This window comes from Arachis stenosperma, chromosome 5 (genome assembly GCF_014773155.1).
Source record: "Arachis stenosperma cultivar V10309 chromosome 5, arast.V10309.gnm1.PFL2, whole genome shotgun sequence".
Classification (NCBI taxonomy): domain Eukaryota; kingdom Viridiplantae; phylum Streptophyta; class Magnoliopsida; order Fabales; family Fabaceae; genus Arachis; species Arachis stenosperma.
In genome coordinates this window covers 77,519,287-77,544,310 of record NC_080381.1, presented here as the reverse complement: position 1 = coordinate 77,544,310, position 25,024 = coordinate 77,519,287, and the positions used below count along the sequence as shown (strand labels likewise).

General features: G+C 41.2%; 1 protein-coding gene and 1 non-coding gene across 2 annotated transcripts; one reads left to right on the top strand and one right to left on the bottom strand.

Annotated features, from left to right (window-relative positions):
- Positions 1-6,367: 6,367 nt before the first annotated feature.
- Positions 6,368-6,475, top strand: LOC130984103 (small nucleolar RNA R71). The gene has a single exon (XR_009088059.1). It is a non-coding gene; the product is annotated as a small nucleolar RNA R71 (small nucleolar RNA).
- Positions 6,476-21,698: 15,223 nt separating this feature from the next.
- LOC130980918 (uncharacterized) lies at positions 21,699-22,097 on the bottom strand. The gene has a single exon (XM_057904560.1). The coding sequence runs from the start codon at positions 22,095-22,097 to the stop codon at positions 21,699-21,701; it is 399 nt and encodes a 132-aa protein (XP_057760543.1).
- Between the last annotated feature and the right edge of the window lie 2,927 nt (positions 22,098-25,024).

The window sequence follows — 25,024 nt, the reverse complement described above, 5'->3', positions numbered from 1 at the left end:
CCTGCCTAAAGCACGTGCTAACTTAAACATCGGAGTCTCTTGCAGGTACCACCACCCTCCGATGACGAAGGATCAACAGCACCACCAAGTCTAACAAGTCGGACACGACCATTCCGACCACCACCGCAGATCTCGTCCGAGATCGACCTGCAGTTTGATGACAAGTTATCATATACCCATTTTTCAAGCTAATTTCACTTGTTTTGTTAGCATTGATGCACTTTCTTGCATCCTAAGTAAGTGATTTGGAGTGAAAATGCATAACTTCTCTAAATCAAGCAACCACCATGAAATTAATGTTAATCCATGAGGTTTAAGCTAATTTTAATTGAATTTTAATTGATTTATAAGCCTCTTGAATTTAGTGATACTTGGAGTGGTTGTTTTGGTTTATTACAGGTGAAGAAAAGAAAAGAAAAGGAAAAGCGTGGCCTAAGAAGTGTAGCCCAAGGAAAGGAAAGTGTGGTCAAAGCAAGAGGAAGTGTGCCGCATGCAAAGGGGAGGCAAACATTGCCCTCCACAAGGGCACACTGCCCTCTAGGAGGGCAACATAAGGGAACCAAGCAAGGAAGGCAACTCTGCCCTGCCCACTACAAGGACAGAGCACAAAATTGTGCCTTGGAACCAAGAAAAAGAGAACCTTGCCCTGCCCTCCACAAGGGCAGTATCGGGCTCACCAAGGAAGAAAATCAAAGGAAAAATGTCACCCATGCATGCCACAAGAATCGAACACGGAACAAGGAAGAAGCAAGGAACTAAGGATGAGTGCCGTGCCAAGAAACCAAGGAAATTAATTGAGCGTATGTTCCAGCCGTGTTTCGAACACGGGACATCAAAGTGGAAACACTGCCCTGCCCTCCGCGAGGGCAGGGCAGCATTTTGTTGGTGCATGGATCTGGCGCACCAAGAGACATTTCTGGCGCACCAAATCACTCTCCTGGCAGCACCAGCGCGCACCACACTCAATCCTGGCAGCACCAATTTTTTCTGTCCTGCCCTCCGCGAGGGCAGGTGGTCGGCGAAATTGTGAACTATACTTTTTCACAACTCTCATAATCCCTGGTAATGGCTCCAAAAACTTGGTGCGCTCAATACCATGGCATTACACAACTTCGCACAACTAACCAGCAAGTGCACTGGGTCGTCCAAGTAATAAACCTTACGTGAGTAAGGGTCGATCCCACGGAGATTGTTAGTAATGAAGCAAGCTATGGTCATCTTGTAAATCTTAGTCAGGCAAACTCAGATATATATGGTGATGAACGAAAATAACATAGAAGATAAAGATAGTGATACTTATGTATATCATTGGTGTATGAGCTTCAGACAAGTGTATGAAGATGCCTTCCCTTCCGTCTCTCTGCTTTCCTACAGCCTTCATCCAATCCTTTCTTACTCCTTTCCATGGCAAGCTCGTGTAGGGTCTCAATGTTGTCAGCAGCTACCTCCCATCCTCTCAGTGAAAGCGATTGCATATGTCCTGTCACGGCATAGCGGAATTCAGCTGTCGGTTCTCGGTCAGGCCGGAATAATATCCATCGATACTTTTGCATCTGTCACCAGACGCCCCGCCTGCTAGGAGTTTGAAGCACGTCACAGTCATTCAATCATTGAATCCTACTCAGAATACCACAGACAAGGTTTAGACCTTCCGGATTCTCTTGAATGCCGCCATCAGGTCCTGCCTATACCACGAAGATTCCGAAGAATCCAAGAGATATTCACTAGAGCCTCGGATGCTTGTAGAACAAGAATGGTTGTCAGTCACCTTGTTCATAGGTGAGAATGATGATGAGTGTCAATCATCACCTTCATCAAGTTGAAGAACAAGTGATATCTTGGACAAAGAACAAGCGGAATTGAATAGAAGAACAATAGTAATTGCATTAATACTCGAGGTACAGCAGAGCTCCACACCTTAATCTATGGTGTGTAGAAACTCCACCGTTGAAAATACATAAGAACAAGGTCTAGGCATGGCCGAATGGCCAGCCTCCCAATGAGGGTTCAATCATCAAAACATGATCAAAAGATAGATGAAAATACAATAGTAAAAGGTCCTATATATAGAAAACTAGTAGTCTAGGGTGTACATAGATGAGTAAATGACATAAAAATCCACTTCCGGGCCCACTTGGTGTGTGCTTGGGCTGAGCAATGAAGGAATTTCGTGTAGAGACGTTTTCTGGAGTTAAACGCCAGCTTTTAATCCAGTTTGGGCGTTTAACTCCCAATTAGGTGCCAGTTCCGGCGTTTAACGCTGGGAATTCTTGGGGTGACTTTGAACGCCGGTTTGGGCCATCAAATCTTGGGCAAAGTATGGACTATCATATATTGCTGGAAAGCCCAGGATGTCTACTTTCCAACGCCGTTGAGAGCGCGCCAATTGGGCTTCTGTAGCTCCAGAAAATCCACTTCGAGTGCAGGGAGGTCAGAATCCAACAGCATCTGCAGTCCTTTTCAGTCTCTGGATCAGATTTTTGCTCAGGACCCTCAATTTCAGTCAGAAAATACCTGAAATCACAGAAAAACACACAAACTCATAGTAAAGTCCAGAAAAGTGATTTTTAATTAAAAACTAATAAAAATATACTAAAAACTAACTAAAAGATACTAAAAACATACTAAAAACAATGCCAAAAAGCATACAAATTATCCGCTCATCACAACACCAAACTTAAATTGTTGCTTGTCCCCAAGCAACTGAAAATCAAATGAGATAAAAAGAAGAGAATATACTATAGACTCCAAATTATCAATGAAACATAGCTCCAAATTAGATGAGCGGGACTAGTAGCTTTTTGCCTCCAAACAGTTTTGGCATCTCACTTTATCCTCTGAGGTTCAGAATGATTGGCTTCTTTAGGAACTTAGAATCCAGATAGTGTTATTGATTCTCCTAGTTAAGTATGATGATTCTTGAACACAGCTACTTATTGAGTCTTGGCTGTGGCCCAAAGCACTCTGTCTTCCAGTATTACCACCGGATACATACATGCCACAGACACATAATTGGGTGAACCTTTTCAGATTGTGACTCAGCTTTGCTAAAGTCCCCAATTAGAGGTGTCCAGGGTTCTTAAGCACACTCTTTTTGCCTTGGATCACAACTTTATTTCTTTCTTTTCTTTTCTTTTCTTTTTCTTTCTTTTTTTTTTTCGTTTTTCTGTTTCTCTTCTTTTTTTTTTTTTTTTTTTTTTTTTTGTATTCACTGCTTTTTCTTGCTTCAAGAATCATTTTTATGATTTTTCAGATCCTCAGTAACATGTCTCCTTTTTCATTATTCTTTCAAGAGCCAACAACTTTAACATTCATGAACCACAAATTCAAAAGGCATATGCACTGTTCAAGCATACATTCAGAAAACAAAAGCATTGCCACCACATCAAACTAATTAAGCTAGTTTTAAAGATGAATTTGAAATCCTGTACTTCTTGTTCTTTTGTGATAAAAACAGTTTTCATTTAAGAAAGGTGATGGATTCATATTCATAGCTTTAAGGCATAGACACTAAGACACTAATGATCATAAGACACAAACATGGATAAACATAAAGCACTAAAATTCGAAAAACGGAAAAATAAAGAACAAGGAGATTAAAGAACGGGTCCACCTTAGTGATGGCGGCTCTTTCTTTCTCTTGAAGATCCTATGGAGTGCTTGAGCTCCTTAATGTCTCTTCCTTGTCTTTGTTGCTCCTCTCTCATGATCCTTTGATCTTCTCTAATTTCATGGAGGAGGATGGCATGTTCTTGGTACTCTACCCTTAGTTGTCCCATGTTGGAACTCAATTCTCCTAGGGAGGTGTTTAGTTGCTCCCAATAGTCTTGTGGAGGAAAGTGCATCCCTTGAGGTATCTCAGGGATTTCTTGATGAGAGGGGTCTCTTGTTTGCTCCATCTTCTTCTTAGTGATGGGCTTGAGGTCATGCCTTCTCAGTTGAACCGGCTTTGGATGCCATAAATGGTTATGGAAAAACAAAAAGCAATGCTTTTACCACACCAAACTTAAAAGGTTTGCTCGTCCTCGAGCAAAAGAAGAAAGAAGAGAGTAGAAGAAGAAGAAATGGAGGAGAGGGAGATGGCTTTGTGGTTCGGCCATAAGGGGAAGAAGTGGTGTCTTATGAAGGATGGATGTGAGTGGTGAAGAGAAAGAGATGTTGAGGTGATTGGTGAATGGGTGAAGAAGAAGAGAGAGAGTGGTGGGGTTGGTGGGGATCCTGTGGGGTCCACAGATCCTGAGGTGTCAAGGAAAAGTCATCCCTGCACCAAATGGCATCAAAATCCACGTTTTGAGCCATTTCTGGCGTTAAACGCCGGGCTGGTGCCCATTCCTGGCGTTTAACGCCAGGTTGTAGCCCTTTTCTGGCGTTTAACGCCAGTCTGGTGCCCCTTTCTGGCGTTAAACGCCCAGAATGGTGCCAGACTGGGCGTTAAACGCCCAACTGCTAGGCTTACTGGCGTTTAAACGCCAGCAGCTTCTTCCTCCAGGGTGTGCTGTTTTTCTTCCTGTTTTTCATTCTGTTTTTGCTTTTTCAATGGATTTTGTGACTTCTTATGATCATCAACCTACAAAAAGATAAAATAACAAAAGAAAATAGTTAACTATAAAACATTGGGTTGCCTCCCAACAAGCGCTTCTTTAATGTCATTAGCTTGACAGAGGACTCTCATGGAGCCTCAGAAATACTCAGAACCGTGTTGGAACCTCCCAACACCAAACTTAGAGTTTGAATGTGGGGGTTCAACACCAAACTTAGAGTTTGGTTGTGGCCTCCCAACACCAAACTTAGAGTTTGACTGTGGGGGCTCTGCTTGGCTCTGTTTTGAGAGAAGCTCTTCATGCTTCCTCTCCATGATGATAGAGGGATGTCCTTGGGCCTTAAACACCAAGGATTCTTCATTCACTTGAATGATCAACTCTCCTCTATCAACATCAATCACAGCCTTTGCTGTGGCTAGGAAGGGTCTGCCAAGGATGATGGATTCATCCATGCACTTCCCAGTCTCTAGGACTATGAAATCAGTAGGGATGTAATGGTCTTCAATCTTCACCAAAACATTCTCTACAAGTCCATGAGCTTGTTTTCTTGAATTGTCTGCCATCTCTAATGAGATTCTTGCAGCTTGCACCTCAAAGATCCCTAATTTCTCCATTACAGAGAGGGGCATGAGGTTTACACTTGACCCTAAGTCACACAAGGCCTTCTTGAAGGTCATGGTGCCTATGGTACAAGGTATAGAAAACTTCCCAGGATCCTGCCTCTTTTGAGGCAGTTTCTGCCTAGACAAGTCATCCAGTTCTTTGGTGAGCAAAGGTGGTTCATCCTCCCAAGTCTCATTTCCAAATAACTTGTCATTTAGCTTCATGATTGCTTCAAGGTATTTAGCAACTTGCTCTTCAGTGACATACTCATCCTCTTCAGAGGAAGAATACTCATCAGAGCTCATGAATGGCAGAAGTAAGTCCAATAGAATCTCTATGGTCTCATTTTGAGCCTCAGATTCCCATTGGTCCTCATTGAGGAACTCAGAGGAGATTGGTACACGCCCACTGAGGTCTTCCTCAGTGGCGTCCTCCTCCTCTCTTTCCTCTCCATATTCGGCCATGTCTATGGCTTTGCACTCTCCTTTTGGATTTTCTTCTGTATTACTTGGAAGAGTACTTGGAGGGAGTTCAGTAACTTTCTTGCTCAGCTGACCCACTTGTCCTTCCAAATTTCTGATGGAGGACCTTGTTTCATTCATGAAACTTTGAGTGGTCTTTATTAGATCAGAGACCATTGTTGCTAAGTCAGAAGTATTCTGCTTAGAACTCTCTGTCTGTTGCTGAGAAGATGATGGAAAAGGCTTGCCATTGCTAAACCTGTTTCTTCCACCATTATTGTTATTGAAACCTTGTTGAGGTCTCTCTTGATTCTTCCATGAGAAATTGGGGTGATTTCTCCATGGAGAATTGTAGGTGTTTCCATAGGGTTCTCCTAGGTAATTCACCTCTTCCATTGAAGGGTTCTCAGGATCATAGGCTTCTTCCTCAGATGAAGCTTCCTTAGTACTGCTTGGTGCATTTTGCATTCCAGACAGACTTTGAGAAATCAAATTGACTTGTTGAGTCAATATCTTGTTCTGAGCCAATATGGCATTCAGAGTGTCAATCTCAAGAACTCCTTTCTTCTGACTAGTCCCATTGTTCACAGGATTTCTTTCAGAAGTGTACATGAATTGGTTATTTGCAACCATTTCAATCAATTCTTGAGCTTCTGCAGGCGTCTTCTTCAGATGAAGAGATCCTCCAGCAGAGCTATCCAAAGACATCTTGGATAGTTCAGAGAGACCATCATAGAAAATACCTATGATGCTCCATTCAGAAAGCATGTCTGAAGGACATCTTCTGATTAATTGTTTGTATCTTTCCCAAGCTTCATAGAGGGATTCTCCATCCTTCTGTCTGAAGGTTTGGACTTCCACTCTAAGCTTACTCCATCTTTGTGGTGGAAAGAACTTTGCCAAGAAGGCATTGACTAGCTTTTCCCAAGAGTCCAGGCTTTCCTTAGGTTGAGAGTCCAACCATGTCCGAGCTCTGTCTCTTACAGCAAAAGGGAATAGCATCAGTCTATAGACCTCAGGGTCAACCCCATTAGTCTTGACTGTGTCACAGATTTGCAAGAACTCAGCTAAAAACTGATGAGGATCTTCCATTGGAAGTCCATGGAACTTGCAATTCTGTTGCATTAGAGAAACTAATTGAGGCTTTAGCTCAAAGTTGTTTGCTCCAATGGCAGGGATAGAGATGCTTCTCCCATAGAAATCAGGAGTAGGTGCAGTAAAGTCACCCAGCACCTTCCTTGCATTGTTGGCATTGTTGTTGTTTTCGGCTGCCATGTGTTCTTCTTCTTTGAAGAATTCGGTCAGGTCCTCTAAAGAGAGTTGAGCCTTAGCTTCTCTTAGCTTTCGCTTCAAGGTCCTTTCAGGTTCAGGGTCAGCTTCAACAAAAATGCCTTTGTCCTTGTTCCTGCTCATATGAAGAAGAAGAGAACAAGAAAATATGGAATCCTCTATGTCACAGTATAGAGATTCCTTGAGGTGTCAGAGGAAGAAGAGGAATAGAAGACAGAAGTAGAAAATTCGAACTTATCAAAGAAGATGGAGTTCGAATTTTGCATTAAGGGATAGTGTTAGTCCAAAAGTAGAAGGATGTGAGAAGAAGGGAAGTAATTTTCGAAAATTTAAGTAAAAGATTTTGAAAACATTTTGAAAAACACTAATTGATTCTCAAAAACTAAGAATAGAAAAAGAATCAAGTGATTTTTGAAAAAGATTTGAAATTAGAAATCAAAAAGATATGATTGAAAACTTATTTTGAAAAAGATGTGATTGAAAAAGATTTGATTGAAAAGTTATGGTTTTAAAAAGATGTGATTGAGAGGATATGATTTGAAAACAATTTTAAAAGATTTTATTTGAAAATAATTTGAAAAGATATGATTTTAAGAATTAATGACTTGCCTAACAAGAAAAGATATGAATCAAACATAAAACCTTCCTTAACAGAATAGGCAAAAAATGTTCAATCAAATCATTAATTGTTAGTAAGTATCTTTGAAAAAGGAAAGAAATTGATTTTGAAAACATTTGATTGAAAAGATATGATTTGAAAAAGATTTGATTTTGAAAAACTTTGAAAACTTGAAAAAAAAAATTGATTTTGAAAACAAAATCTTCCCCTAGCACCATCCTGGCGTTAAACGCCCAGAATGTGCACATTCTGGCGTTTAACGCCCAAACTACTACCCTTTTGGGCGTTAAACGCCCAGCCAGGCACCCTGGCTGGCGTTTAAACGCCAGTCTGTCTTCTTCACTGGGCATTTTTGAATGCCCAGCTTTTTCTGTGTGATTCCTCTGCAGTATGTTCTGAATCTTCAATTCTCTTGTATTATTGACTTGAAAAGACACAAATTAAAAATATTTTTGGATTTTTAATAATAAGGAAAAATTAAAATGCAACAAGAATCAAATAACAATGCATGCAAGACACCAAACTTAGCAATTTGAACACTACTGACACTAATGCATATGAGACACACAAAACACTCAAGTCAAGAGAATTCAAAGATCAAAACAAGAAAATCATCAAGAACAACTTGAAGATTAATGAAGACACATGCATAAATTTGAAAAAATGCAAGAAGAATAGAAACATGCAATTGACACCAAACTTAAGATGAGACTCTAGACTCAAACAAGAAATATTTTTGGATTTTATGATTTTGTAATTTTTTTGGCTTTTTTCGAAAATTAAGTGAAAAGAAAAATAAAGGTATCAAAATTCTTAATGAGAATTCCAGGAATCATGCAATGTTAGTCTAAAGCTTTAGTCTAAAGGAATTAGACATGGCCGGCTAAGCTTCAGCAGGACATTGCATTTAAGAGCTAAATTGATGAGAATCAATCAGCTTTGGTGATGATAAGAACATCACCTTGAAACACTAGAATTCATTCTTAAGAACTCTGAAAAAAAAATACCTAATCTAAGCAACAAGATGAACCGTCAGTTGTCCATACACAAGAACAATCCCCGGCAACGGCGCCAAAAACTTGGTCGGCGAAATTGTGAACTATACTTTTTCACAACTCTCATAATCCCTGGTAATGGCTCCAAAAACTTGGTGCGCTCAATACCATGGCATTACACAACTTCGCACAACTAACCAGCAAGTGCACTGGGTCGTCCAAGTAATAAACCTTACGTGAGTAAGGGTCGATCCCACGGAGATTGTTAGTAATGAAGCAAGCTATGGTCATCTTGTAAATCTTAGTCAGGCAAACTCAGATATATATGGTGATGAACGAAAATAACATAGAAGATAAAGATAGTGATACTTATGTATATCATTGGTGTATGAGCTTCAGACAAGTGTATGAAGATGCCTTCCCTTCCGTCTCTCTGCTTTCCTACAGCCTTCATCCAATCCTTTCTTACTCCTTTCCATGGCAAGCTCGTGTAGGGTCTCACTGTTGTCAGCAGCTACCTCCCATCCTCTCAGTGAAAGCGATTGCATATGTCCTGTCACGGCATAGCGGAATTCAGCTGTCGGTTCTCGGTCAGGCCGGAATAATATCCATCGATACTTTTGCATCTGTCACCAGACGCCCCGCCTGCTAGGAGTTTGAAGCACGTCACAGTCATTCAATCATTGAATCCTACTCAGAATACCACAGACAAGGTTTAGACCTTCCGGATTCTCTTGAATGCCGCCATCAGGTCCTGCCTATACCACGAAGATTCCGAAGAATCCAAGAGATATTCACTAGAGCCTCGGATGCTTGTAGAACAAGAATGGTTGTCAGTCACCTTGTTCATAGGTGAGAATGATGATGAGTGTCAATCATCACCTTCATCAAGTTGAAGAACAAGTGATATCTTGGACAAAGAACAAGCGGAATTGAATAGAAGAACAATAGTAATTGCATTAATACTCGAGGTACAGCAGAGCTCCACACCTTAATCTATGGTGTGTAGAAACTCCACCGTTGAAAATACATAAGAACAAGGTCTAGGCATGGCCGAATGGCCAGCCTCCCAATGAGGGTTCAATCATCAAAACATGATCAAAAGATAGATGAAAATACAATAGTAAAAGGTCCTATATATAGAAAACTAGTAGTCTAGGGTGTACATAGATGAGTAAATGACATAAAAATCCACTTCCGGGCCCACTTGGTGTGTGCTTGGGCTGAGCAATGAAGGAATTTCGTGTAGAGACGTTTTCTGGAGTTAAACGCCAGCTTTTAATCCAGTTTGGGCGTTTAACTCCCAATTAGGTGCCAGTTCCGGCGTTTAACGCTGGGAATTCTTGGGGTGACTTTGAACGCCGGTTTGGGCCATCAAATCTTGGGCAAAGTATGGACTATCATATATTGCTGGAAAGCCCAGGATGTCTACTTTCCAACGCCGTTGAGAGCGCGCCAATTGGGCTTCTGTAGCTCCAGAAAATCCACTTCGAGTGCAGGGAGGTCAGAATCCAACAGCATCTGCAGTCCTTTTCAGTCTCTGGATCAGATTTTTGCTCAGGACCCTCAATTTCAGTCAGAAAATACCTGAAATCACAGAAAAACACACAAACTCATAGTAAAGTCCAGAAAAGTGATTTTTAATTAAAAACTAATAAAAATATACTAAAAACTAACTAAAAGATACTAAAAACATACTAAAAACAATGCCAAAAAGCATACAAATTATCCGCTCATCAGCAGGGCAGCATCCTATGCACCAAGGCAAATTCTGGCGCACCAATTCTTGATTCTGGCAGCACCAACAGCGCACCAAAGCAAATTCTGGCGCATCAACTTTTCCTGCCCTGCCCTTGGCGCGGGCAGGGCAGCGTTTTGCACACCAACATGCACCAGGCCGCACCAAAGCCGCACCAACATGCACTAAATCCTGCCCTGCCCTCCGCAAGGGCAGGGCAGCCTCCTGGGAGCAACTTTTCATGGGCCGAAAATTCAAATTAAAACCCCATTTTAATTCATTTCTTCACCAAATCAAAAGCCCATCCAAATCCCAAAATCCAAGAATAGAAAGTGTATAAATAGGAGCTAGTTTGATGAAATTAGAACTTTTACTTCACCTTTTGACTTACCTTTTGCTTTGCCTTGAATTTTACACTTTCTTTGAGCTTTTGTAACTTTCCTTGAGAAATTACGCCAAGATTTCAGAGAATTGGGGAGGAGAATTGATCTCTCTTCTTCCTCATTCTTGCTTGGGTCTTTTTAATTTCCTTGTTTTGATTCTTGGGTGTTAAGAATTGAGGAAATTCTGTCTCAATCTCCACTCAAGAACTCTTTAGTTACTTTTCTGCATAATTGAATCAATTTATATTCTCTTTACTGCTTCTTCTTCAATTCCTTGTCAATTGCTTTGTGAACTTGGATCTGGGAAGGCAAATAGAGATCTAGGCTCTGCTACCTAGTCTCTTGAGACCTGAGACCCCATTTTACTTTTGGTTCTTCTGTGAACCCAGCTGCATTTTAATTTCATTTTCTGTTTGAATTCTCATTGCTTCCAATTCAATTTCTGTTCTATCAATTGTTGCAATTTACTTTCTCTTTGTTTAGATTCTGCAATCCCAGTCCTCAAATCCCTTTTACATTCAAGCAATTTATATTTCTTGCCATTTAAGTTACTGCAATTTACATTTCTTGCACTTTAAGTTTCAGTCATTTACTTTCTTGTTCTTTAAGATTCAGTCTATTTTACTTTCCTGTTCTTTAATTTACTGCAATTTCCCCTCTCCCTTTACATTTCAAGCAATTCATCTTCTATTAAATACAACCCACTCAACCAAAACTTGATTCGCTTGACTAAATCAACCACTAAACTAAAATTGCTCAATCCTTCAATCCCTGTGGGATCGACCTCACTCATGTGAGTTATTATTACTTGATGCGACCCGGTACACTTGCCGGTGAGTTTTGTGTTGGATCGTTTTCCACACATCACAGTTTCAGGTAACCCTCGGAACATTGGTGCCGTTGCTAGGGAACCTGAAAGTCATCCCACCATCATGGCGGACAACCTTGACAATGACCACGACTCTGATCTAGAGAATAGGACGCCACATAAGAACGTAGACACCACATCAAAAGATGCATCTCAACCAAATAAAGACAAGAATTCGCCAAGTGCAAAAATTATGGAGGCACTACAAGCTCAACAAGATAGTCTCAAATAACTTGAAAAAGAAGTCGAGCATCAACGGGAAGCCGAGAGGGACCTTCAAAGAGAAACTAGGCGACGCCGAGAACTAGAGGATAAGCTCGAGGCAGATCTAAAAACAAAAACCACTCAAATCGGTCACAATGACAACCCCCACAAAGATTAAGATCCCTTCACCAAAGAAATCATGAAAGCTAAAGTTCCAAAGGATTTCAAAGCTCCCGACATGACCCCATATGACGGTACCTCCGATCCAAGCCATCACCTCAGCAATTTTAGAAGCAGAATATATCTCACTGACGCCTCAGACGCCATTCGATGGAAAGCCTTCCCGACTACCCTAACAAAGACAGCAATAAAGTGGTTCGACAGTTTACCTCCAAAATCCATTACAAGTTTTGACGACTTTGCTAAAAAGTTCCTCGCCAGGTTCTCCATCCAGAAGGATAAAGCCAAACACACTCCAAGCTTGCTGGAAATTAAACAAGGAGATCAGGAAAGCCGTCGTAGCTACATGGAAAGATTCAACAAAGCATGCCTGGATATACAAAATCTAACAACAGAAGCAGCCATCATAGGTCTCATCAACGGCCTGCGGGAAGGACCTTTTAGGCACTCCATATCAAAGAAATATCCAACATCTCTGAATGAAGTGCAAGAACGAGTAGAGAAGTACATTAACATGGAGGAAAACTCTCGACTAGGAGAGACCTCAAAATCCGAGTTCTCCTACTCCTCCCGGGATAAGGTTAAAGAGTCCAAGAAAAAAGAAGATCAACATGGAGAGAAGGCTAAAGAATACCACAATTACACTTCTCTTCGGGTGTCTCTTGTGGAGGTTTACCGAGAAGTATGCCACACTGAGAAGATCCCACCACCTCGCCCAATCAAAAGAAAAAAAGGAGGAGAAAATCGGACAGAATATTGTGAATACCACTGAATCTATGGACATCCTACCAACGAGTTCTTCGACTTAAAAAATGTTATAGAGAAATTAGTAAGAGATGGACGACTAGATCGATATTTAGCCAACATATTAGATGAGCCCAGAAACAGAAGAAGGGACGAAGAGGTCGGATGAGTTAAATGACCACCTCACACCCCGGAGAGGCACGTTCATATGATAAACGGAGGATTCGTAGGAGGGGGGATCTCAAGTCATCTCGCAAAAGGAACCTTAAAGAAGTATACCATGTCGAAGGAGGAGAAGGATCACCCGACCTCCCTACTATTACTTTCACCAAAGAGGACGCGACAGGCATCATCCCGGGACATGACGATCCCATGGTCATTACCATCATATTGGCTGACGCTAATCTCCACCGAACACTGGTGGACCAAGGAAGCTGGACGGATATCTTGTTTAAATCCGTTTTCGACAAACTTGGCCTACAGGAAAAAGAGCTTAGAGCATATCCGAACAGCTTGTTTGGAGTAGGAGATACTCCACTCCAACCGCTTGGATATATTTCACTACACACAACCTATAGAAAGGGAGCCCGATCAAAGACACTTAATGTAGACTATATCGTAGTAGATGTAAGCTCAGCCTACAATGTCCTGACAGGTCGGACAATACTGAATCAGCTTGCCGCAGTAGTTTCAACTCCACATCTATGCATGAAGTTCCAAACTCTATAAGGGATAGCCACGATAAAAGGAAACTAGAAAATTGCGCGACGCTGTTACAACGAATATCTGAACCTTGAAGGTAAAGGAGAAGAAATTAACACTATTGAACTCGGGGGAGTTCGAGGTCGGAAAGAACTTCATCCACAACCTGAGGGCGAGATAGAAAAAGTCCAGATCGGAGATACCCTAGACAAAACAACAAATATTGGGGCAACCCTATAGAAAGATGTAAAGGAGCCCCTGATACAGTTCTTAAGGAATAATGTCGACCTCTTCGCATGGAAGGCCACAGACATGCTGGATATAGACCCCAAGATAATGTGCCATAAACTGGCAGTATACCCAGGATCTCGGCCAGTACAGCAGAAGCATAGGAAGCTCAGACTGGAAAGATCCCAAGCTGTGGAAGAACAGGTACAAGCTCTACTAGAGGCAGAATTCATAAGAGAAGTCAAGTACCCACTATGGCTAGCCAACATTGTCTTGGTGAAAAAGTAAAATGGGAAATGGCCGATGTGCATTGATTACACCGACCTCAATAAAGCCTGCCCAATGGATCCCTATCCACTTCCAAGCATAGACACTCTAGTGGACGCCTCCTCTGGATACAAGTACCTCTCTTTCATGGATGCTTATTTGGGAGATAATAAAATCCCAATGTATTCACCTTATCAAGAAAAGACCTCATTCCTAACCCCAAAAGCAAACTACTGTTATGTGGTCATGCCATTCGGACTAAAAAATGCAGGAGCTACCTACCAAAGATTAATGAACAATGTCTTCGCAGACCATATCGGGATACTCATGGAGGTATATGTGGATGACATGTTGGTAAAACACACAAAGTGAGGAGTCATTACTGTTTGACCACGCCCAAGTGTTCGATACCATAAGAAAGCATGGCATGCGACTTAACCCTGCAAAGTGCACCTTTGCAGTAGAAGCTGGCAAATTCCTGGGTTTCATGTTAACATAACGAGGAATTGAGGCAAATTCGGATAAATGCTGGGCTATACTCGACATGAAAAGTTCAACCTGCGTCAAAGAAGTACAGCAGCTCAACGGAAGACTGGCAGCCTTGTCTAGGTTTCTAGCCAGATCGGCCATAAGATCTCTCCCTTTTACACCATACTAAGGAAACGAAAGAGGTCTGAATGGACACTAGAGTGCGAGCAAGCCTTCTAGGATTTCAAAAGTACCGGGTTCGAGCTATAAAGGATCTGGTTGGCCGACCTCTTAGCAGGTTTCCCCATGACCGACCTCTTAGAAAGGGGCGACCTCTTAAAATGTGTGCCGACCTCCAACACAAAGGAGGTTTTGGAAGAAGTACACAGCAGCATGTGTGGCAATCACCTCGGAGCACGAGCTCTCTCTAAAAAGGTACTCCAAGGGTTCTTTTGGCCGACCTTATAGAAAGAAGCAACCGAGTTCATTAAGACATGCCCACTATGCCAAAAATATGCTAACTTCTACATCGCCCAACCAGAGGAGCTCATCTGCATAACATCACCTTGGCCATTCGCAAGATGGGGACTCGACCTCCTAGGACCCTTTCCCCAAGGATCGGGACAAGTCAAGTTCCTTATTGTAGGGGTGGATTACTTTACAAAATGGATCGAGGCAGAGCCTCTAGCTAATACCACTGCTCAAAGAAGTCAAAAATTCTTATACATAAATATTGTTACAAGGTTTGGGGTTCCCCATTCCATCACCATAGACAATGTCACGCAATTCACAGATGCGGGTTTCAGGATGTTGATAGCTGACTTGAAAATAAAGCACCAATTCACATCCGTAGAACACCCCCAGGCTAATGGATAAGCAGAAGCTTCCAACAAAGTCATACTAGCCGGGCTAAAATGAAGACCACAGGACGCAAAGGGAGCATGGGCTGAAGAGCTCCCACAAGTCCTATGGGCATATCGGACAACTTCACACTCCAGAATGAGGGAATCACCCTTTCAATTGGCTTATGGAATGGAGGCAATGATCCAGTAGAAATTGAGGAATGATCCCCCAGAATGATCCACTACAACGAAGAGGTCAACTCCCAAAACCAAAGGGAAGAGCTCGACCTACTTCTAAAAACCCGAGAGAGAGCTTGGATCAGGAAGGAAATGTTAAAACGTCGAATGGCCTCAAGATACAATCAGAAAGTAGTTCGGCGAAGTTTCACCAACAACGATCTCATCCTAATCCGAAATGACATCAGAACAGGTCGACCAGGAGAAGGAAAACTAGCAGCTAACTGGAAAGGGCCCTACCGAGTTACAGAGGTACTAGGAAAAGGCTACTACAGGGTGTCCGAACTCGAGGGGCGAGAGCTACCATGGTCATGGCACGCCTGCAACCTAAGAAGATATTATAATTAGGGGGTAATAAAAGATCTTAGGATAAGGTGCACTCTTTTTCCTAAAAAAGGTTTTATAACGAGGCACCAAGCCAAGATGTGCAAAATTACCTGACTTGGAAGGGTTAACACCCACATGTATATATTTTTCGCTATATGTCTATTTTTCTATTTCAATAAAACTTTCTAGATTCTCTACAAAGCCTCTCTACCAAGACGCATTAAATCTGAATGCAAAAATTCATCGCCCGATTACGAAGCTACAGGTCGGCAAGATGAAAACAAATTCACCACCCGACCACGATGAAAATCAAATTCATCGTCCAAATATCGACAAAAGTCGGCAAGGTGAAAACCAAATTCATCGCCAGACTTCGACAAGGTCGGTCAAGTGAGAACCAAACTCACCGCCCTATTTCTACAAAATCGGCAAATGAAAAAGCGATAAAATCAGATTAATGCAAGAAGTTATAAAAAGTAATCCATAGAAAGAGGCCTGACGAGGTCTAAGAAAAAATGGATTGCTAAAAATAACTTAGGATGGACCGACATGAAGAAGTCAGACCAATCGACAAAAGTGATAAGAGTTATAAAAAATAATCCATAGAAAGAGGCATGACGAGGTCTGAGTAAAATGGATTGCTAAAAATAACTTAGAACGGACCAACATGAAGAAGTCGGACCAATCGACCAAAGCGACAAAAATTTATAAAAAGTAATCCATAGGAAAAGGCCTGACGAGGTTTGAGTAAAACTGGATTACTAGAAATAACTTATAAAGGACCGACTAGAAGAAGTCAGACTAGACTGATCAAAGCGACAAAGTTATAAAAAGTAATCCATAAAAAGAGGCCTGGCCAGCCTTGATTAAAAATAGATTACTAAAAATAACTCGAGAAGGATCGACGAAAGAAGTCGGACTAACAAAGGACGTGCGCTAGAAGGGACACAGCTCGACCCAAAAAGCCAGGACCTCGCCTAAATAGGTTCAAAAGTGTTCTATGAGAATACTAAAAGAATAGTCGAGCAAAGTTAACCTTAAAAGGTCACTTCGACTTGGGCAAAGGGCAGTCAACAAAGAGGTCGGATAGCAAAACCCCAACACTTTAAAGATTCCTGGAAGTACCAAAAGTTGCAAACAAACATAGCAAAAGAAACAAAGCTGCTATAATGAAGACTCAGAAGGTCACCTAAAAGTCGACCTCAAGAGTTTAAAAGCATTTGTTTTTTCTAAATAAAGTTGCTAAAGAAAAGCAACCGAATGTTAAAGAAGTCAACACATGTCATAGTTACGAGAATAAAAAGTTCAAAAGCCCACAAGTCGGGCTACACAAATATATCAGAAGTCACAAAGGGTCCGAAGTCTTCTTCGTAGCCACATCCTGAGCAGAAGGAGGAATGACATTCAAAGGGGTTGCATCCACAGTCCCATCCTCATGATTTAAAACTTGAACGTCAGGATCTGACTCAGGAAGGCCGATCTCAGTGGCAGGGGTGGAAGAAGTAGTGGTGGCAAAAGCTTTAACCGACGGTGCTAGAGGAGGATCTTCCTCTTCATCATCATCTGGGGCCAAAATGATCTTCCCATCCTTAATAATGTTGTCGAGACTAAAGAGAGTCAGGTCGAGCTCGGGGGCAAGAATTCGGACCTGGGCCTTCAAATTTTCATAGGCAGCAGTGACACTACCCACAAGATGGCTCTAATGTTCGGCATAATCAGCATGGGCCGACTCCAATCTCTCCCTGGTCTCTAACAGCTCGCCATAAGTATGCACATAGCTCTCCTTATACTTCTTCGCCGTCTCCTCGGCCAGATTCACAGCAGCCTCAGCAGTAGTAGCACCGGACTTCTCATTTTCAGCATCCAGCTCCAACTTTACCACCTTTGCATCCAGTTCATCCTTTAGCCCTTTGATCCTGTTAAAATCCGACTTAGCATCCTACAAAAAAGCCTTCGTTGCATGAACCGGAGAGTCCTAAATTGTACAGAACATTGCAGCACCCATAAGAGCCATCTGTATGCTACTACTAGTAATGAAGTCTAGGTGGTGAAAAATGGACGCATCGTCAATGGGAAGTCGGCCATAGGGAGCAATTTGGTTATCAACAAACCCCACAGCGTCAAAGTCGGGGGCATCCAAATCAAAGGGTTCAACCGTTTTTTGCCTTTTTGGTGGAGGACCGCCAGTAGGAGAAGAGGTAGCACCAGAAGTTGATTGGGGAGGATCAACCAAATGGACCTGAGGAGTAGGGATAACCTTTCTCGACCTAGAAACGCTTGAGATCGGCTTTTTAGGGGGGACCTGAGAATATCCTTCCCCCGCAGCTTTGGCCGAGATGTTCTGAGCAGCTGTAGCTTTCCTGGCCTTCTTAAAAGCCTTCATGGAATCTGTAGTCTTTACCATCTTTGAAAATACAGCAAAAACCAGAATTGCAAATAAGAAAGGAATGGACTGACAAAACAAACAAATAAAACAAAGAGAAAAAGCCAGCAAAGAAATCGGCAAACTAACCAATTCAGCTCGGAGAAGTGAGGGATCCCCTAAAAACTTCTTCATGTCGAGATGGGGAGGTTACCCCCGATTCTCCTCCAACACGTGCACAAAGGCCCGCTCAACCTCATCTAACATTTCCCACGAATACCTAGACACTACCATATTTTTTTGCCAGCATAAAAGGAAGGCAGGTTAATTATTTTGGTCTAAAAAGAAAGGCCGAGCTCCTTCAACAGCTCGGACCTTGAAATAGAAGTTATTAAAGTCCCTAAAAGACTCATCATACATGGAAAATACTTTCTTCCCCTGGGCAGCCCGGAAAGAAATCCAAGAAACCTTCTTCTTAGCTATCCCAGGTTTTGTCAAAACAAAAAGATAAAGAAAGAGAGTTTGAGAAGGTCGGATGACGAATGGATATTTGCGTGGTCTAGAATTCAAAAATATATTCTCGTTGCAGGTATAGCTTCTAAACCAACAAGAATCTTTTTGTACAAAAACTTGGTTGTCACAAGTAACAAACCCTAATAAAACTAATAATCGAAGTATTCAAACCTCGGGTCGTCTCTCAAGGAATTGCAGGGAGGTGTGCTTATAATTCGTTATAGAAAAGTGTGTTTTAGGGTTTTGGATAGGAAACAAGAGAAGTAAATTGCAAAGGGAATAAACTAATAACTATAAAAGCTCTTGGCAAGGTATGAGAACTGGATGTCCTATCCTAGTTATCCTTATCGATTGTGATGAGAATTGTTCATTGCTCCCACTTGGTCAACCTCTAACTATGAAGGTATGTCAAGTGGATAAATCAATTTGATTTCCCAGGTCCTAGTCAATTCCTATGGAAAGACTAGAGTTAGTGGAATTCAAGTCAACTAGCAAACATAACAATTATCCATCAACAAAGGAGTTTGATAACTCAAGTGTCACCAATTACTCAACTAAAGCCAAAAGGATAAAAATCTACTCTAGAATCCAACCAAGCATTTTATCAAACACTTGAGGTATTTGAAATGGCGGTGGTTGCGGCGCTCTCGTAGCTTTGCTTTCTGGTCTTGCTAGTCCAACCTCTCCAGTATTTGATGCAGTAGCTGACAAGTAGAAGGTGGAGTGTCTGCAGCATGTTTTGCTGACTGGCTGGTAGTGGCTAGTGGTGGCCTGAGATATCTCCCGTTAGGTTGGTTGCTCGCAATTTGCACGTGTCCTATAGCATTCCGGATGTGTCTTGGTAGATTTAGAGGCTGGTCTATGAGGATGCACCATAGTAGAACGGCCATGTCTGCAGTGAAGGAAGACTCATGAGTGCTCAGAAAGACGTAATGGGACATAATCTGTGCCCATACGTGAGCCTCTAAGGTGAGTGCTGAAGCCGATATTCCCTTAGGACGGGAACGATGGTTTCCAAAAATCCATTTGTTGCCAGATTGTGCGATAACTCTAAGAACAGCGTCCCAGTCAAATTTGTACGCCTGGCACTTGAGTGCGGCTTCTTGAAATGCGTCCAATCCTTTTGGAGCAGGGGAAAGATCTAAGGCTCGCTGAATGGCCTCTTCTGTAATGGGGACTTGCTTCTGACGGACATAAATAGACTATAGGGTTGGCAGGTGGAGATTGGAGTAGAACTCAACTACCCAAGAAAGATTAATCTGTCGTGGTTGTCTTTGTAGGAATCCCCAATGTCTTTGTGCAATCTGCGGCTCAACAAATTCGGCAATACGAGGTGGAAGGATAAGAAGGTGTTCATTGTTGTAATTCCGAGCAGCCAGAATGGGAAACATCTGCTCACAATAACGATTGGGAAATCGTGCAGTGTCCTTTGCTGGGAAGGCTTTCTCCTTTTCATCGACCTTTATAATCCTTTTAATTCTTTTTGTTGAGGGCTTAACTGCAGTTGAAGATGGCTCTGCCACTAATGCTCTTTTAGTTCCTTTTCTTGTTGTGGATTTAGGGGTAGCTTTCTCCTTGCCTTTCTTGGTGGCCATCCTGAAAGGAAACGAGTAAAGACATGAATATTTTAAGGGTTATAGCAAGGAAAAGAATGGGAAAGGTGGTAATCAATGCACAGGAGGGGATAATGATGTGAACATATGGTCATGACTACATGTGACAAATCAACAACAGAAATATAGCAAGTGCATGTAATGACAGTTAAATGCAAGGTGTTTATTGGCATGCCGGCAAGGGCATGAGTAGCATAGATCAAGCATTCAATGTCCAAGTTAGATTACCAAGCCGTCCAAACTAACAATATATTTGTAATAACAATTATATTTAATTAATAAAATATAAAAAAGGACTTTGTGAAAAGCAGGCAATTAGAGTAGTAGATTGAAAGAAATCCAAAAATAGTGCAAAATGCCATATGCGCATTTTCACAGACACATAGCATGCATGTTAGATAAGGTATGGAAAATATTAATTTTGAACATGCAAGTAACCCTATAAAAATAATATATAACTATTAAACAAGTCCTAAACAATTCACAACCAACATATAAAAATAATGACCCAAATAAATCTCCAACACCAATAGGAGGAAGAGGAAAGAAAAAGAAAACATGGATAAAGAAAGTAGAAGAGAAAGAAAAAGAAAACATGAAAATAAGAAGAAGAATGAAATAGTAGGGAGAGGAAAAGAAAAGAAAAACCTTGATAATGGTGGTTTGAAAGAGGGGGTAGAAGGGAGGAAGAAGGAGGAGAGAAGGGAGAAAGAAGGAAGGGGGGAAAAGAAATAAGATTGGGGTGAGAAAAGATAAGAAAATCTGGTAGATTTGAATGAGTTGGGCGGCGTAAGCGACGTGGACGCACGGTGCACGCGGTCGTGTGGAGAACCCTTGAAGGAAATAACGCAAATGCGTCGGTCACGCGGACGCGTGACATAATTTGCGCTAAGGGTGCGAGGGCAGCTTCGTGCTCGCACAACTCTCTGTGTGAAACATATTTTTGCCAAATTTCAGAGTGACGCGGTTGCGTGGTTGACGCGATCGCATGGATGGCTAGATTGGAAAAACGGCGCGGACGCGTGGAGCATGCGTTCGCGTGGCAGGGCTTGTGCGACTATCACAAGTGCAGCCCAGCTCCAGTGCAACTCACTGCCATACACCCTTTTACGTCGAATTGCAGAGCCACGCGTTTGCGTGGTTGTCACGGGCGCCTGGGGAGGCCTTGTTACGAATGACGCAATTGCGTCATCCACGCGGTCACGTGGATCAAATGGTGCCAGGGGCACACCTCCAGCCACATACCTGCGCAACTCTCTGTTCCTTTTCATTAATGCTTCGAAGGCACAATGACGCGAGCGAGTCAACGACGCTGGCACGTCACATGCCTTAGCACCTCTTTTCTTTTATGCAATATGCAATATGCAAATGAGATGCAGAATATAGGCATTAATACTGAGAAGAGTTATTGACGAAGGAAGGTAAGGAGAAGGGGAGGAACGATCATACCATGGTGGGTTATCTCCCACCCAGCACTTTGCTTTAACGTCCTTAAGTTGGACGCTCCACTAGCTCAGTCTTTTGTTGTGGGCGGATCTTCCAAGAGGAAGATCTCTAGTTCCTGGTTTTTCGCCATCTTTTTGCCATGGAATAACTTCAAGCGATGTCCATTGACCTTGATAAGTTCAGAGCTTGAAGGATGGCTCAAGTGAAAGACTCCATATGGTTCCACCTTCTCTTCTCGATAGGGACCATCCCATCTGGATCTCAGCTTGCCTGGCATGAGTCGCATTTTGGAGTTGTAAAGTAGGACTAAGTCCCCAGGTTGGAATTCTCTTTTCTTAATGCTCTTGTCATGCACAACCTTCACCTTCTCTTTATACAGCTTGGATTTCTCATAAGCTTCTAGGCGAAGGCTCTCTAATTCTTGCAGTTTCAACTTCCATTCAGCTCCGACTCTCTCATAATCCATGTTGCACTCCTTTACCACTGATGAGCGGATAATTTATACGCTTTTTGGCATTGTTTTTCGGTAGTTTTTAGTAAGTTCAAGCTACTTTTAGGGATGTTTTCATTAGTTTTTATGTTAAATTCACATTTCTGGACTTTACTATGAGTTTGTGTGTTTTTCTGTGATTTCAGGTAATTTCTGGCTGAAATTGAGGGACTTGAGCAAAACTCTGAAAAAGGCTGACAAAAGGACTGCTGATGCTGTTGGAATCTGACCTCCCTGCACTCAAAATGGATTTTCTGGAGCTACAGAACTCCAAATGGCGCGCTCTCAACGGCGTTGGCAAGTAGACATTCAGAGCTTTCCAGAAATATATAATAGTCCATACTTTATTCGGAAATTGACGACGTAACTTGGCGTTGAACGCCAAGTACATGCTGCTGTCTGGAGTTAAACGCCAGAAAAACGTCATGATCCGGAGTTGAACGCCCAAAACACGTCATAACTCGGAGTTCAACTCCAAGAGAAGCCTCAGCTCGTGGATTGATCAAGCTCAGCCCAAGCATACACCAAGTGGGCCCCGGAAGTGGATTTATGCATCAATTACTTACTCATGTAAACCCTAGGAGCTAGTTTATTATAAATAGAACTTTTTACTATCATAATCTCATCCTGGATTGTATTTTGAATCTTGTGATCACGTTTTGGGGGCTGGCCATTCGGCCATGCCTGAAACTTTTACTTATGTATTTTCAACGGTGGAGTTTCTGCACACCATAGATTAAGGGTGTGGAGCTCTGCTGTACCTCAAGTTTCAATACAATTACTATTACTTTTCACTCAATTCTCTCTTATTCTTATTCCAAGATATACGTTGTACAACACTTTGACGAATGTGATGATCCGTGACACTCATCATCATTCTCACTTATGAACGCGCGTGATTGACAACCACTTCCGTTCTACCTTAGGCCGGGCGCATATCTCTTAGATTCCCCAACAGAATCTTCGTGGTATAAGCTAGATAGATGCATTCATGAGGATCCGAAAAGTCTAACCTTGTTTGTGGTATTCCGAGTAGGATCCTGGGAATCCGGAAAGTCTAACCTTGTCTGTGGTATTCCGAGTAGGATTCCGGTATTGAATGACTATGACGAGCTTCAAACTCCTGAAGGCTGGGCGTTAGTGACAGACGCAAAAGAATCAATGGATTCTACTCCAACCTGATTGAGAACCGACAGATGATTAGCCGTGCTGTGACAGAGCATTTGGACCATTTTCACTGAGAGGATGGGATGTAGCTATCAACCAAGGGTGATGCCTCCAGACGATTAGCCGTGCAGTGACAGCGCATAGGACCATTTTCCCGAGAGGATTGAAAGTAGCCATTGATGATAGTGATGCCCTACATACAGCTTGCCATGGAAAGGAGTAAGAAGGATTGAAGGAAGAGCGAGTAGTGAAGTAGAGTTTCAAGAGGAGCACAGCATCTCCATACGCCTATCTGAAATTTCCACTATTGATTTACATAAGTATTTCTATCCCTTTTTATTTTCTTTTTTTATTATTAATTTTCGAAACCATAAACCAATTTAATCTGCCTAACTGAGATTTACAAGGTGACCATAGCTTGCTTCATACCAACAATCTCTGTGGGATCGACCCTTACTCACGTAAGGTTTATTACTTGGACGACCCAGTACACTTGCTGGTTAGTTGAACGGAGTTGTGAATTCAACCGGTGCCATAATAATGATTTCATACAAGTACAAAAGAATATGGATCACAATTTCGTCCACCAAGTTTTTGCCGCTGTTGCCGGGGATTGTTCGAGTATGGACAACTGACGGTTCATCTTGTTGCTCAGATTAGGTAATTTTCTTTTCAAAAATCTTTTTCAAAATTTTTCTTTTATTTTTCGTTTTTCCAAACTTTATTTTCGAAAAAAATTAATAAAAATCTAAAAAAAATTAGAAAATCACAAAAATAAAAAATATTTTGTGTTTCTTGTTTGAATCTTGAGTCAATTTTCAAGTTTGGTGTCAATTGCATGCTTTAAAAAAATTTTCTTGCATTTTTCAAAATTCCATGCATTCATAGTGTTCTTCATGATCTTCAAGTTGTTCTTGACAAGTCTTCTTGTTTGATCTTGATGATTTCTTGTTTTGTGTTGTTTCTTGTTTTTCATGTGCATCTTTGCATTCATGTTTTCCAAGCATTAAAAATTTCTAAGTTTGGTGTCTTGCATGTTTTCTTTGCATCAAAAATTTTTCAAAATTATGTTCTTGATGTTCATCATGATCTTCAAAGTGTTCTTGGTGTTCATCTTGACATTCATAGAATTCTTGCATGCATTCATTGTTTTGATCTAAAAATTTCATGCATTGAGTATTTTTGTTGTTTTTCTCTCTCATAATTAAAAATTCAAAAATAAAAAAATATATATATATATATCTTTTCCTTATTTCTCTCCAAATTTTCGAAATTTTGGGTTGACTTGGTCAAAAATTTTCAAAATTTGTTGTTTCTTACAAGTCAAGTCAAAATTTCAATTTTAAAAATCTTATCTTTTCAAAATCTTTTTCAAAAATCATATCTTTTTCATCTTTTTTCTATCTTTCGAAAATTTCAAAAATATTTTTCAAAATATTTTCAAAATCTTTTTCTTATCTTTATATCATATTTTCGAAAATTCACTAATAATTAATGTGATTGATTCAAAAATTTGAAGTTTGTTACTTTCTTGTTAAGAAAGGTTCAATCTTTAAGTTCTAGAATCTTATCTTGCAGTTTCTTGTTAGTGAAGTAAGTAATTTCAAATTTTTAAATTAATTCTTTTTATCTCTTATCTTATCTTTTTCAAAATTTGATTTCAAAATATCTTATCTAACTTCTTATCTTCTTATCTTTTTAAAATTTGATTTCAAATCTTTTTCAATCAACTAACT

Excerpts from the sequence above, each read along its gene's own strand:
- LOC130980918 (XM_057904560.1), bottom strand. The coding sequence starts at position 22,097 with ATGGATTATGAGAGAGTCGGAGCTGAATGGAAGTTGAAACTGCAAGAA.